Genomic DNA, 15,101 nt, shown 5'->3' on the forward strand with positions numbered 1-15,101 from the left:
TGGGGGTCAGTTCTCTCCATGTGGGCCCCAGGAATCAGACTTAGGTTGCGAGGCCTGATGGCAAGCACCTTCTCCCCACTTCATCACCTTAGTGACCCCACCTTCTTTGAGACAAGGACTCTCTTTGATCTGGAGCACGAGCCCAGTACACCCACAAGCCAGTAAGTCTCAGGGATCTATCTCTGACGCCCAGCACTGGTTTTTTGTTTTTTTTTTTTTTAATCCAATTTACTTTTTATTCTTTGACAAATTTCATACAGTATATGAATTTAGTCCTTTTTCTTTTTAAAAAAATATTATGTAAGTTTTTATTATACTTATTATTGTACATGCATTGGTGTCAGGTCCCCTGAAATTGAGTTACAGATGGGTGTGAGGTGCAAGGCGGGTGCTGGGATCTGAATCCAGGACCTCTGGAAGAGCAGTCAGTGCCCTTAACCACTGAGCCATCTCTCCAGCCCCAGTCCTTTTCTTTTTACTCATTACCCAGTCTCATCCCTTATACAGCCTCTCCTCTTTGTGTGTGTTCTGGGGATAGAACTCAGTTCATTTTCTTTTTTAATTTTATTTCGAGACATGGGATTAAAAGCATGTTGCCACTTCCCCTCTGGAACTTACAAGCATCTTACCATCATCTCTCCATCACTAATCTGACCTATCAAATGGCAGCAAAATGCTACCCCTGGGAGTCGTTCCCCTTTAGTACTCAGCTTGCTTGCGACAGTAGTGAACTGTAAAGTCACACTGAGTTCATGAAAGAAAACAAATAAAGCTGAGTACACACTGACATAAACCACAATGTGGTCAGCTCTCATGCATCCTGCCCTGGTCCCAGTCTTACAGGCTGAGTAATTATCAACATTTTGTTTTCATTCTTTTAGGTCAATTATGAGCCTCTGAATTTAAGGTGTTTCTGTTACCTCGTTGGAAACTTCTAGTGCAGCAATTCAAGTCTCATGAGAAAGGAAAATGCTAGTCAGTATTTAAAGCCATTTATTCTTTAAGAACAAGACTAGAAACTGCTTTTCTCAGTTGTCAAGTCTCATCAAAGGAAGATTTCTGTCTTCAACAGTCTGCATCTCTATGTTCATTTGCCCTTAATGCTCTCGCCATCAACAATGGCCAAGTACAAAGTTCACCAGTGGCAAATACTAAAGTACCACCACACTGAGTAGAAACATGTACACCACATTCTACTATGCGTATTAATAAATACTCTTTATTTTAAATTTTGCACATTGCCTTTAACATTGCGTCCAGACACTTTGCAAGTGGATGTCTACTGTAAACCATATATCCAGCTCACTGTCATTTCTGTACAGAGGTGTAAGTACAACATTACTTTTGCCACTAAGTTGCTTTAGTAAGTCTCACAGGAAGAGAAACGTTTAATGAAGAGATGGCTTAAATCATAAGCAGGCCTGTGCAGCCACGCAACTAAAGACACAAGCCTGAAGAAAGAACAAACGAATGAGGTTACCTCCACCGTCTCCCAAAACAAGGAATCACATTGATTTAAGATAAAATTTTGCCAGAAGTCACTAAATTAGGAGTTTTTAAAAGAGAAGGCGCAGTAGTCATCTTGAGTGTTTCATTGAAAGACAGAGCTATTTTATTTATTTAATTTGCTCCAGCCGTTGTCAACCAGCCACTACAAATGGGCCTCTTGTGGTCATTTAAGCGGCAGTATTTATTAAATTTCTCCTTCAGGTGCTGTCGGTACTGTTCTCTATTGCTGTAGAAAGACTGGTTATTAGCCATAAATGACTGTATTTCATCTTGTGAGATAAAGATTTCCTCATCTGAAGTACATTCAGACTCATCCTGCAAATTAAAGCAGTAGTTAAGACCACGACAAAGAATGCAGAATGCTGTGCATGGTGGGGCAACTACAAATCAAAGCAGGCTAGCTTTTCATTTCAATCCAGTCACATGATCTCTAATTGGAATGCTTACAGAACAAGCATCATGGTATCCCATCTTACAAACTAGTGAGGATAAAATCTAACTCAGCTTGGTTGAAACATTGTATCTACAGTTACCTCCTATATACCTATGAGTCTGACTATCACCATACCTTCTGCCTTTAAAAACGACCAGATAGAGATGGATGCAACTAATTTAACCAATATTTAAATATCCAGACTTATCTCTAGCTGGTCTTATGCTGAAACTTTTATCTCTACAAATTAAGTACATGATTTTTATCTCTACAGATTAAGTAAAAGATAACTTTTTTTTACTTAAAAAGTATGTTATATAGAATCACTACTAAACTTTACAACATATATAAAAACGAAACAAGCAACAATAAAATCCTTAATATTCCAAATGACATTTCCACTAGGACTTAAATAATGGAAGGGATAGCAATCTTCTCTTGCTTTTCTTTCCATGCGTCAGCACACACTACATACTAGGACACTGACATCCAGTATAGTTCAACTCAAGTCTCAGGAGGTGATACCAATTTTACAGCTCTCCCAAGGCCAATCATACTTTTTCCCTATATACCACCTGAAGGGATTAATTTGGAATGCAAGTTTTAGTTCAGGTTCTTTTTCATTATTTTAAGAACTTAAGGACTTAAAACAGGATCTCATCCCAGGAAGGCTTCAAACTCCCTATGTGTCTAACATGAGTTAAACTCCTGATCCTTCTGCCTCTTCCTCCTTTGGGGTGCTGAGATTATACTTATTCAGATACTCTTTCCAGGTCTAGAAAAGTGGGTACTATACTGCTACTTCTTACTCTCCCAACTGTTCTAACTTTGAGACAAACAAAAACAAGACAATGTGCTCCAGAACATTTACAAAAGTCATGAGTGAAACAACAGAAATGAAGTCACCAAAGAATGATGGGATGAATACCTTTCATTTCTTAACCTTTCTCTGTTCCCTACATGAAACCTTCAAATATCTTCCCCAACTCACAAGAAAGATAGCGTGAACTACTTACAAGAAGTTCAACTAAGCTCTTGGCACCTTTTCCAGAGTCAGGACCAAATGACATTTCTGTAGGTTCTGTGAACTGTGGTACGTTTTTCCTATGCTCAAACCAAGGCAATGGCTGCCCACTCTTCTCAGCGCTGCAACAACTCTCAGGATGTGCATCTTTGGTCTTGTCACGGTGAAACACTGTATGCATGGTGTTTCCTGAGGTCTCTCGATTACTTGGATCTGTAATACAGCTTCCAAGTTTTTGGATCTGAAACCAGGGAAAGAGATTTCCCAAGGAAAAAAAAGGGGGCAAAAACAGTAGCCATTATTATTCAAAGAAAAACAAACAAAAATTTCCAGGTGACTAGTGAGTTCCAAGGTTAGCCTACAGACAAGACAGTCAACAACAAAACAAAACAGAAAATCTGCAGGGAAATTTTAAGTCTTGAGAAGTGATACTAAAAAACAGCAGCAGCTAATTTACAAGACACTTATCCCATTCCAGATGGTATGCTAACTGTTTAATCTTACTTCATCTTCATAGAACCTAAAACACAGCCTATTATCCTCATTTTTGCAAACAGAAAAACTAATAAACAGTTTTTCAAGATTATATAGCTAATTAAAATGATAGATTCTTGAGAGATAGCTCAGCAGCTTAGAGCACCTACAAAGGATCTGGGTTCGATTCCCAGCACCCACATGGTGACACAGCCATCCTAACTCCAGTTCCCAAGGAACCCTGCATCCTCTATCCTCTGCAGGCATGTGGTACACAGACATACATGAAGGTAAAACATTCATACATGTAAAAGAAATAAATCTAAAGGAAAATTTTTTATAAATTACAAAGTAAAGTAAAAAGTACTAAAGAGATTTATAACTCACTTGGACTTCTGGACAAATGAACACTTCCTCCCTCATATCCATACCCACAAGATGAACAAGCAATGCAACTACATAAAATACTCTTTTTGATTTTTTTCCTTTTTTTTTTTTTCCTTTTTTTTTTTTTTTTTTTTTTTTTTTGAGACAGTGTTTCTCTGTGTAGCCCTGGATGTCCTGGAACTCAACTCTATAGACCAGACTGGCCTTAAACTCAGAAATCTGCCTGCTTCTGCTGGGATTAAAGGCCTGCACCACCATCAATTCAAGGAAAATAGGTTGTTTTCAACTATAAAAATTATTAATTGCAAATCATCACTTACATGTTCATCACATTTCAACATCTTGCTTTTCTTTTTCTTCTTTTTATTTTTTCCTTTTGTATTATTTTCTTCAGAATTTGCCCAACATTCAACACAACTATCACCATCATCTTCTTTGTCTTCACAGTGATGAACACAGGAATCTTCACCTACAAAAATTAATAACCCTTCCTATTTATGATGTTATATCAGCCATATAGTAGATATTAACTAGGAAGCTTAACCTGAGCATACCATGTTCATCATGGTTACAAATTCCCTCGGTGCAGGCCACATCTGAACCTTCTCGAGAACCTGTTTCACTTCCTTCCATGCTAGATGAATATCCACAGTCACTACCATTACAGTGTGGAGACACACCTGAAAACATAGCAGGTGAAAATAAAATTAATTCGGGGTCCAGGGGAAAATATCAAATGTTATTGCTTAGAGAAAATAAGTAATGAAAGTATGATTAATATTTACACATTTTGTTTCTTGTAAGAAAAGAAATATTAAGTATCTGACTAAATCGCATGATAGTTTTGAGGTGATAAAGCAATTTTAAAATTCTAATTCCAACAAGGTGGTGGCAGCGCATACATTTAATCCCAGCACTTGGGAGGCAGAGATAGATGGAGCTCTGAGTTGGAGGCCAGCCTGGTCTACATAGCAAGTTCCAGGACAGCCAGCGCTACTAAGAAACTCTGTCTCAAAAAAACAAAACAAAACCAAATTCTAATTCCAAAAAATCTCTTAAAAGCACTTATATTTAAAAGAAAACAGACAGAGAGTTCGTTTTTTTGTTTGTTTTATAGGGGTGGGGGGAGGATGCTGGAAAGATGGTTCAGTGGTTAGGAGCAATGGCTGCTCTTCCAGAGGACTTGGGTTCTATTCCCATCATCCACATGGCAGTTCAAAACTATCTCCAGTTCCAGGGGGTCTGACACCCTCACACAGACATACATGTAGGCAAACACCAATGCACACAAAATAAAAATAAATAAATCATTAAAAAAACAGCTTTGTTTTTGTGATATGGCCTCCTGAGTGTTGGGATTAAAAGTGTGTACCACCGTGCCCAGCAAAAGTTTTTTTTTCCCTTTTTAATTTTTTTTTGTTTCAATTTTTATTCTTTACATACACTACATCCTGACCACATTTCCCTTACCTCCATCCATATCTCCTAGTCCACACCCACCCCACCTCCCCTAGATCCACTCCTCCTCTGTTTCCCTTAAAAAAAAAAAAAAAAAAAAAAGAGCAGGCTTAGCAGGGATGTCAAGAGAACACAGCATAACAAATTACAATAAGACTAGGCACACACCCTCCTACCAAGGCTGGATGAGGCGACCCACTAGGTGGAAAAGAGTCCCAAAGTGAAGGCAAAAGAGTCAGAGACATCCTCCATTCCTGCTGTTGGGGATCCCACAAGAATACCAACCTACACAACCATAACGTATATGCAGAGAACCTAGCTCAGACCCATACAAGGTCCAGCAAGAGTTATTTTTTTAAAAAGATTTACTCACCTTTCTTTATTTTAGGGGACCCCAGAAGATTGCCACTGCTAGGACAGGTACATGATGTATTGTCGTTGGTAACAATTACTTCTACACAACTATTCCCGTCTTCAGTGCTGCCACAGGCTTTGCAGCTATTTTCAATGAAGTCTGTTTCCTTTGAGGGTAGACATTAAAAGACAATAAAAAGATTTACTTCCATAATGGCTACATTTTAATTTCTAATTAATAAAATAGCAGTTATAAGGTTAAAAATGAAGAGTATTGGTATGGAAAAAAGAATCATGGTGACTAGCTAGAGGCTCCTGTTTGTGATGCCAGCAGGAGAGACAGGAGGACAGCTCCAAGTTTTGAGAAACAGTTTCTTTATGTAGCAGCACAACTGAAATGTACTAAAGTCACTGGTCCTTCACTTGTTAAACATTAAACAAAATCTTCTGTCACATATTCAAGGTACAAGAACTCTCTCAAGGAAATCTAACTCTGGCGACTATTGAGCTGCAAGCTGAACTAAGAACAATCATTTCACTTCAAAGAATGACTGAGACAAACTATGCTTATTCAAACTTGTGTATTTAGCAGGCACTTCCTCAAAAATGAATAAAGTCAATTTGTCACTTAAAAAAACAAAAACAAAAACAAAACTCTTACATTTTGAAACAATAGCCAGAATGTCAAAGACTTTTCTGAGATAAGGTCTCACTATGTTGACATGGTATTTCTTAAATCTTATTTGATTAATATAGAGTGGGCTTACGACTTGAATGGTCTACGATTTCTCCAGTTTAATATTTATTACAGTAAATAGTGATTAAGTATAACCCACAAAAAGTCTGTGTACTTTAAGAAAAAGGGATCCTAAAGTTGAGAACTGGTCTAGGTCATTCACAAAGATAATATTCCATATTTTGACTTTGTTACAGAAAGATAACTATCCAACACACTGCCTTCATAAAACAAATGCATACATTAAATATTGTGGCTTACACATGATTTTGGGGGGAAAGCCAAAACATAAACTATAGGAACTCGTATCTAGAAAAGCAGGGTAAAATGCCCAAATCTGCCCAGTCTTCCTTCTACCCAAAGCAGCACACGCACCTTCTCTTGGCTTACTGCCTTTTCATCTGCTGTGTGTAAGGAAGTAGGAATATCACACACACACTTATTTTTTCGTCGGTTCTTCCGTTTTTGGCGTTTCTTTTCTTGCTTGAGTTCTCTAACTCGTTCTTCCTCTGAAAATTCCTCACAAAGTTGTTCCAAGCGGCTAATACCCTGTACTTTTTCCACAGTCATCTATTGTAAAAACAAAGCTGAATGTGAACATTGGTCATAATTTCGTTTACTTTTCCAAGGGAAGTCTCATTTTAAAAAATTTAAATATCACACAAACAACTAGTATGTAATGCAGCAATTTCATCAGACAGTCTCCATAAAAATCTTAAGGCTTTGCTTATTTTATGAGGCAGACTCACTCTACAGCTCAAGCTGGCTTCAAATATGCAGCACTCTGCAACAGTTTTTAAGTGCTGGAATTACGTGAGCTACCATGTCCAGCAAAAACAAATTTTAATTTTTTTGCAGTGCTGAAGATCAAACTGAGAGACTTGCACGTGCTTTAGTATTTTAAATGACCATGTCTTAAGAATGGATTCAAGAAGTTAATGTACAACTAGTACCTGTAAGAAAAAAATAACACACTGCTTGCTATTCAAGTCAGCAATATTCTAGTTTTACTTATCCCTATTACATATACATACCCCATTCCCTTACATTACTGAGGATTGAACCCAGGAACACTAAGATATATCTCTAGCCTTAAAAAAAAAAAGTGTATTACGTGTGGGCTTACATAACCCCCAGAGGCCAGAAGAGAGAACAGATGGCTGGAACTGTAGTTACAGGTTTCTGTTGAGTCACCACATGGGTACTAGAACCTGGGTCCTCTGAAATAGTAAGCTCTTTTAACTGCCTAACCATCTCTCAAGCCCCATTCCTTCATTTTCTTTTTAAAACTGTATGTATATGGGTGTTTTGTCTGCATGTATGTCTGTGTACCATACACACACATGCCTGGTCCCATGATCTCCACAACAGAGCATCAGATCCCCTGGGACACTGGAGTTACAGAAGGTTGTGAGCCTTCATCTGTGAGCCTAGGGTCCATATGGATACTAGGAATTGAACCAGATCCTTTGGAAGAGCAGCAAGTGCTAACTACGGATCCATTTCTCAATACTTCATTTATTATATATTTATCTATTTTACTTTTTTTATTATTATCATCATTATTTGGAAACAGTCTATGTAATCCTTAAAATCAATGAACTTGTTATGTAGACCAGGCTATCCTTGAACTCACAGTGCTGAGATTCAAGGTGTGCACCACCATACCCTGCTTTCCTATTTATTTTTTTCCTATTTATTCTTAATTAAAAGACTATATAACCGCCGGGCAGTGGTGGCGCACGCCTTTAATCCCAGCACTCGGGAGGCAGAGCCAGGTGGATCTCTGTGAGTTCGAGGCCAGCCTGGGCTACCAAGTGAGCTCCAGGAAAGGCGCAAAGCTACACAGAGAAACCCTGTCTCGAAAAACCAAAAAAAAAAAAAAAAAAGACTATATAACCAAACTAGATTATCTGATCTCAATGATACAAACATTAAAAACATCTGTTTACCAAAAGTCAGTATAAATTTTCCCAGACTCTTCAGAGTACTTAGTTTATAGATGAATTTCTGTAAACGGTTTCATCCCATTTTCAAAAGGACAAGTAGCCCAATTAAAGGGTTACAACCATGGCTTTATATATCTAATACACAAAACAGTCATTAACCAAATACACACGTTCTACGAATATATCTGAAAAAAATGTGACAATAATAGCAGCATTAGAAATACAAGCCTCTAATGTGCTTTTTGTTGTTGTTTTGTGCCAGGAATTGAACCCAGGTCCTCCTAAACACTAGGTAAACATTCTAACACTGAGCCATGTCATGAGCCCCTAAAACAGCAGTTCTCAACCTGGGGGTCAAACAACCCTTTCACAAGGGTCACTTAAGACCATTAGAAAACACAGATATTTACATTACAATTCATAACAGTAGCAAAATTACAGTTTTGAAGTATCAACGAAAATAATTTTATGGTTGGGAGTCCCCACAACATGAAGAACTGTATTAAAGGGTCACAGCATTAGGAAGGTTGAGAAACACTGCCCTAAAAGTCGTTTTTACTACCATGTCATGGATGTTAGATTTGCTTGATATTTGTTCGTCATCAGACAAACTGAGACTTGTGAAAGTCTTCTAACTCTGTTGCTTGGCTGTCTTTCCATGAGCTTTACTTCAGAGCAGCAGCATTTTTCTTTGTTTTTTTTCCCTAGGCAGAGTCTCACTATGTAACTGAGACCAGCCTTGAATTCATAATTCTCCATTTGTGGGAAGCGAGTCTCTCCTTCCACCATGAGCTTCAGACATCAGTCTTGGCAGCGATTGTCCTGACCTGCCGAGCCAGCTCCCCTGCTACTTAGCAACATCTTTGTATCTTTACAACTTCAGTTTCCCACTGAAAACCAACAGTGCAAGAATAACAGGACTAAAAACGGAAGGAAACCTGATGGGGGATATCATTCCATATGCTGTGAATATGGGTTGCTCTGATTGGTTGATAAATAAAGCTGTTTGGCCAATGGTGAGGCAGAGTAGGGTTAGGCAGGACATTCTAACTAGAGAGGAGGAAGAAGAAAAGCAGAATGGAGGACATGCTGCCAGCCGGCGCCGCCATAAGAAGCAAGATGTAAAGATACCGGTAAACCACAAGCCACATGGCAAAGTATAGATTTATAGAAATGGGTTAATTTAAGATATAAGAACCAGATAACAAGAAGCCTGCTATGGTCGTGGTTTAAAAATAATATTAGCCTGTGTGTGTCTTTATGGGGCCCAGCAGGTGAGAAAGATTTGTCCTGACCATGGGCCAGGCGGGACACAGGAAAACTTTCAGCTACAAACCCCCACTAACTTCTAAATCTCCCTTCCCTCAGTCGAAGTCACATGGATCAGTGAACTGCAGCTTTCTGAGGCAGTGGCTCCAGTCCAAGCTTTTAACCAGATATGGCAGCTCATGCCTAGAATTCAAGCACTCAAAGAGCAGAGACAGGAGCATTACAGCAGGTATGAGGCCAGGGCAAGACCACACAAAAGACCCTCTTAAAAAAAAAAAAAGGCCAGGCGGAGGTAGGTGGATCTCTGTGAGTTCGAGGCGAGCATGGTCTACAGAGTGAGTTCCAGGACAACCAGGGATACACGGAGAAACCCTGACATGAAAAACCATTAAAAAACAAAACCAACCAAAAGATTAGACCCATGGTCCCCTGCTCTTACCTCAAAGCTCTTACGTAAAGCATCAACACCAAGATAGAAGAGCATCTGCCACGTCTGCTCTTCGGCCCGTAGTTTTTGCCAGATCCGATGCAGTCGTTCATAAAGATGAATCCCCAAGCAGGTCAGAACTTCTTCTTGAGCTATATCTATTGTCTTAGCATGCCTTTCTCTTCGCCTATTGAGGATAATCCAACATGAATTCCTAATGCCTTAACTGAAACAGTAAAATCTGAAAATTCAGATTTTTAAAACAGCCAGTTTATCTGACAATCAATCACACACACACACACAAACACAGAGGCAGGATTTTAACCAATGAGAAATATACATGCAAGTACAATTGAATTCTAATACCGGTAAAGTAAGATAATTCAGGAACTAGCTATAAGGAAATGGGTCTTAAGGCCTAGAGAAGTCATGGAAGTGTATACCTCATAGCAGACATGGTAGGTTCCAGTTATAGCAAAATGCCAAACATTTTTTGGTCAATTGGTTAAGTTGGTTTGAGAAAGAATGGGAAAAGGCAATTCCAAAGTGATTCAATCACAGGCAAGGCCTTCTAGTGCCAGTCTAGCAGAAGTATTCACAGTACTATAGTGAGTTTCTGGATTTAAAAACGCCTAGCTTGCCGGGCATTGGTGGCGCACGCCTTTAATCCCAGCACTCGGGAGGCAGAGGCAGGCGGATCTCTGTGAGTTGGAGGCCAGCCTGGTCTCCAAAGTGAGTTTCAGGAAAGGCTCCAAAGCTACACAGGGAAACCCTGTCTCGAAAAACCAAAAAACAAAAACAAAAACAAAAACAAAAAAACCCCACAAACTCCTAGCTGAAACTAGCACTCAAAAGAAAACCGACATTAAATCCAAAGGGAAAATGGGTTTGATGTAGTCTATGAATAAATTCTAATTTCATTCTCATTACAAAGCCAGAGATACTAATTTAGGCTCTTCTATCATTTAATAATTACATAATATACAGTCTATGAATTACATTCAATAAAGTATTTCTTAACCCCCTGCTGCAAAAACCTAACTTCTATGCAAAAACCATCATTGTGAATAAAATCTAAACATGATAAAGCAGAATGCATGAATATTGATTTCAATCATTTTCAAGTAAAAATGATAATCTATAATGAAAGTCTACCTCTTCTCCAGAAATAAGGAGTAGAGGATTAAACCAAACACCAAAATACTTCTCCCATAGTTTCATTCAATTAAGAAAGCATAATCTTTACAGCACACCTTAATTTGTACATACATCATCTTATGTAGTGAGGCAGAGGTGACAGAAATAAACTTTGAGTAATAAAATGAAGCAAAGCGCTAGATAGCCCATTCTAGCAAACTACATACTCATACCCTCCTGCGAACTCTGGCTCAGCACGACCCAAGAGATGTGCAATGAAGTCTGTTTCGCAGCAAACATGGATGTGTCGCTCATGTGGACAGCACCGCAAGCCTTCATAAAGTGCAGCACAGTATCCCTTCTCTTTGCTGCAGTCAAGTTCACCAATGAGGATATTGTATGCTCGGAGAACTTTATTTTTGCAATCAGTGCAAAACCTGTTAAAAACAAAAATAAAAAAACTTCAAAATTAAGAATGGGTATGACGCCAGAGGCAAAGGCAGGTGGATCTTTTGTGAGTTCAAGGCCAGGCAAGAGCTATAAAGTCTCAAAAATAATAATAAAAATAAAAACATACATGTTAAATGCAAATTTAAGGATTACATGGAATGCAGCTTTGTCAACTGGCACTGATTTTAAATCACAGAAGGACACGGGCTATGAGTAAGGCAGATATAGACGCTTGTTTCATAAAATACATGTGATCCTCCTGCCTCAAGACTCCTGAGTGCTCAAAAACAAGTACACATCAGCATGACCCACAGAACCTGGTTTCTCTAGTTTTGAATCCTGAAACAAGAACCAGGATAGGATCTCAGAAGAAAGCCAATGTGATGGAACAAGAAAATTTTGACTCTCTCTGACTTAAATTCATTTCTCAAATGAATTCTGTAATCATCTGCACCCATGTGCACACATTAAGATGATTCATGACCAAGATCTCTGCTCAAGATTCTATTTTTTTTTTTTTTTTTTTTTTTTTTTAAGATTTGTTTATTATGTCCACAGTGTTCTGTCTGCATGTATGCCTGCCGGCCAGGAGAGGGCACCAGATCTCATTACAGATGGTTGTGAGCCACCATGTGGGTGCTGGGAATTGAACTCAGGACCTCTGGAAGAGCAGCCAGTGCTCTTAACCTCTGATCCATCTCTCCAGCCCGATTCTATCCTTCTTGCCTGAGGGCTACATCCATAATGTAAAAGAGTGAGACGCTGGCGACTCCTAGTAGACAACCCCGTAAACTCAGTGTTCCCAGGCAACACCATTCTCTTCCTATGTCCTCTCTAATCCGGGTTAACAACATCATCATTCAGAGTCACCTAGGCTCAACCTCAGTTAATTCCAACTTCTTCCTATTCCCTCTATTAAATATGAAACCAACTACTGTAGCTGACTTTCACTATCTTTTGTAGGTCCTTTCATTTCAGTGTCCTTTCCCCTGGTTTAAGTTGCCTGAATAATTATTATTATTATCATTAATATTATTTTATGAGTATGGTATAGAAGAGAGAAGAAACATTTTAAGATAAAAGATGGCTCTAGGGTTCAAAGTGCTTCCTGATCTTTTAGAGGACTTGAATTCAGACCCAGCACCCACAATGGGTAGCTTACAAATGGCTGTAACTCCAGCTCTAGGAGATCCAATGTTCTCTTCCGGCCTTTGTAAGCACCTGCATTCATATGCACGTACCCATATATACACATACCTAAAAACAAAATAAATCTTTAAAAAAGAGCAAGGGGTAACTAGGAAATGAATCCGTCAGTCAAGTGCTTGCTATGTAACCATGAGGACCTGAGTCTGGATCCCCAGTACCCACATAAAAAGATGGCTTTGGTAGCATGCATATATAACCCCAGAGCCCAAGAGGCATACTTGCTAGTCTAGCAAAATTGGCAAGCTCCAGGTTCAGGTTCAGTGAGAGACCTGCTTCACAAAAGAAAGTGGGTGGGGCAACAGAGGAAGAAATTTGGTTTCAACCTCTAGGTTCTATACACGTTCTCATGAGTAAGTGCATTTGTACACACATGCACATCCCATGCACACACACTACAGGTGAAGGAGGCTCATTACATTGCTCAGGCTAGTCTTGAATTCTTGTGCTAGTCTTGAATTCTTGTGCTTGTACAATCTTCCTGCCTCTGCCTCCCCAGAAGATGGAAATAGTAGTGACTACAGGCACACACTAACCTGCCTATGTCCTATTATTTCTGTCTTACACTTCTATTTTATTTATCCTTGCAACTATCATGTATTATTTTTACTGCATTCAGGCTTTCCTGGCCCAATAGAAGATGATTATGTTTAAGAAAACATGTTAGAGGATTTTTAAGCCCACAAGGTTAGCAGGCCATAAGACCAACAAGTCACATTAAATCACTCTAACTTCACAAATGCTTTGAAAATGGACATACAGAAATTTAAAAATTAACTCAAAATGGATTGAAGATACAGATATTAAAACCTAAATCTACAAATCTCTTACAATATAGAAGGAAAATATTACAGCATTGGACTAGGCAACAATTTCTTGGATATGTTACAAAACACAACAAAAGCAAAATATACAACAGGACATTAAACTTAAAAACTTCTAAGCTGGTCTAGAGAGATGGCTCAGCAGTTAAGAGCACTGGCTGTTCTTCCAGAGGATCTGGGTTCAATTCCCCCCCAACCCACATGGCCACTCACAACTGACTGTAACTTCAGTTCCAGGGGATTCAACACACTCACACAGACATAAATGCAAGCAAAACATCAATGCACTTAAAATAAAAATAAATCTTTTTTTTTTTTTAAAGAAAAAGCTGGAGAGATGGCTCAGCAATTCAGAGTACTTGCTGCTCCCAGAGGACTGGAGTTCAGTTCCCAGCACCCACAAAGTAGCTCATAACTGTCTCTAACTCCCAATTCCAGCAATCTGATGCCTCTTCTAACCTCCATGAGACTCCTGCATACACGTAATGTGCACACACTACCAAAATAAATAAATATTAAGAAAAAAGAGGAAGCCAGGAGGTAGTGGCACACACCTTTAATCCCAGCACTGGGGAGACCGAGGCAGGCAGATATCTGAGTTTGAGGCCAGCCTGGTGTATAGAATGAGTTTCAAGACAGCCAGAGCTACACAGAGAAACCCTGTTTCTAAAAACCAAAGAAAGAAAAAGAGCAAACAGTGGACAAGCAACCACAGAATCAGGGAATATATCTGGATAGGGATTAATATCCAGAATATAAATAATTCCAATAAGCTAAATATGGTGACCTACACCTGTAATCCCAACACAGAGGAAACCAAGCCTAGCCTACACAGATGTTGTATCAACACACACACACACACACACACACACACACACACACACACACACACACACACTCTTACTTATATACAGACAAGTATGTTTCTTAAGCCAGGCATAGTGGGTGCATGCCTAAAATCCTAGTACTCAGGAGTCAGAAGCAGAAGGATTATTCCAAGTTCAAGGCCAGCCTAGTCTACAATTCAAGTTCTACGCCAAACAGGCTACACTAATGGTTTAAAAAAATTCTCAGGGTTGGGGATTTAGCTCAGTGGTAGAGCACTTGTCTAGCAAGCACAAGGCCCTGGGTTTGATCCTCAGCTTAAAAAAAAAAAAAAAAAAAAAATCCTCAAAAGAATCTTACCTCTTAACCAGACACAGTGGCACACACCTTTAGTCCCAGCACTTGGGAGGCAGAGGCAGGCAGATCTCTGAGAGTTCCAGAACAGCCAGAGCTACATAGTGACACCCAATCTCAAAACCAAAACAAAAAAAAAAATTACCCACCCTCCCCAACATTTGAGACAGGATATCACTATGTAGCCCCGGCTAGCCTGGGATTCACTCTTTAGAAAGCAAGATGGGGGTCAAACATGCAGAACAGAGCTCTATCTGTTTCTGTATCCCAAGCACTGAGATTATA

The 15,101-nt window shown here is 39.1% G+C and overlaps 1 protein-coding gene across 11 annotated transcripts in view; it reads right to left on the minus strand.

Moving 5' to 3' along the window:
• Window positions 1-1,582: 1,582 nt before the first annotated feature.
• Window positions 1,583-15,101, minus strand: part of Ggnbp2 (gametogenetin binding protein 2) — a 37,143-nt gene continuing 23,624 nt past the window's right edge. For 6 of the 11 annotated variants that reach the window (XM_076543073.1, XM_076543078.1, XM_042282526.2 and 3 more), the window contains 8 exons: window positions 11,391-11,594; window positions 10,033-10,207; window positions 6,751-6,945; window positions 5,659-5,806; window positions 4,382-4,507; window positions 4,148-4,296; window positions 2,959-3,207; window positions 1,583-1,824 (listed from right to left, as the gene is read on the minus strand). In XM_076543073.1, the coding sequence (XP_076399188.1) occupies window positions 1,621-1,824; window positions 2,959-3,207; window positions 4,148-4,296; window positions 4,382-4,507; window positions 5,659-5,806; window positions 6,751-6,945; window positions 10,033-10,207; window positions 11,391-11,594 (1,450 nt within the window). In that variant the 3' untranslated portion in view covers window positions 1,583-1,620. Of the gene's footprint in view, window positions 1,825-2,958; window positions 3,208-4,147; window positions 4,297-4,381; window positions 4,508-5,658; window positions 5,807-6,750; window positions 6,946-10,032; window positions 10,208-11,384; window positions 11,595-15,101 lie in introns of all 11 variants that reach the window. The other 5 variants (XM_076543072.1, XM_076543076.1, XM_016001722.3 and 2 more) reach the window with 1 other exon arrangement.

Source organism: Peromyscus maniculatus, chromosome 8 (assembly GCF_049852395.1).
Source record: "Peromyscus maniculatus bairdii isolate BWxNUB_F1_BW_parent chromosome 8, HU_Pman_BW_mat_3.1, whole genome shotgun sequence".
Lineage (NCBI taxonomy): Eukaryota > Metazoa > Chordata > Mammalia > Rodentia > Cricetidae > Peromyscus > Peromyscus maniculatus.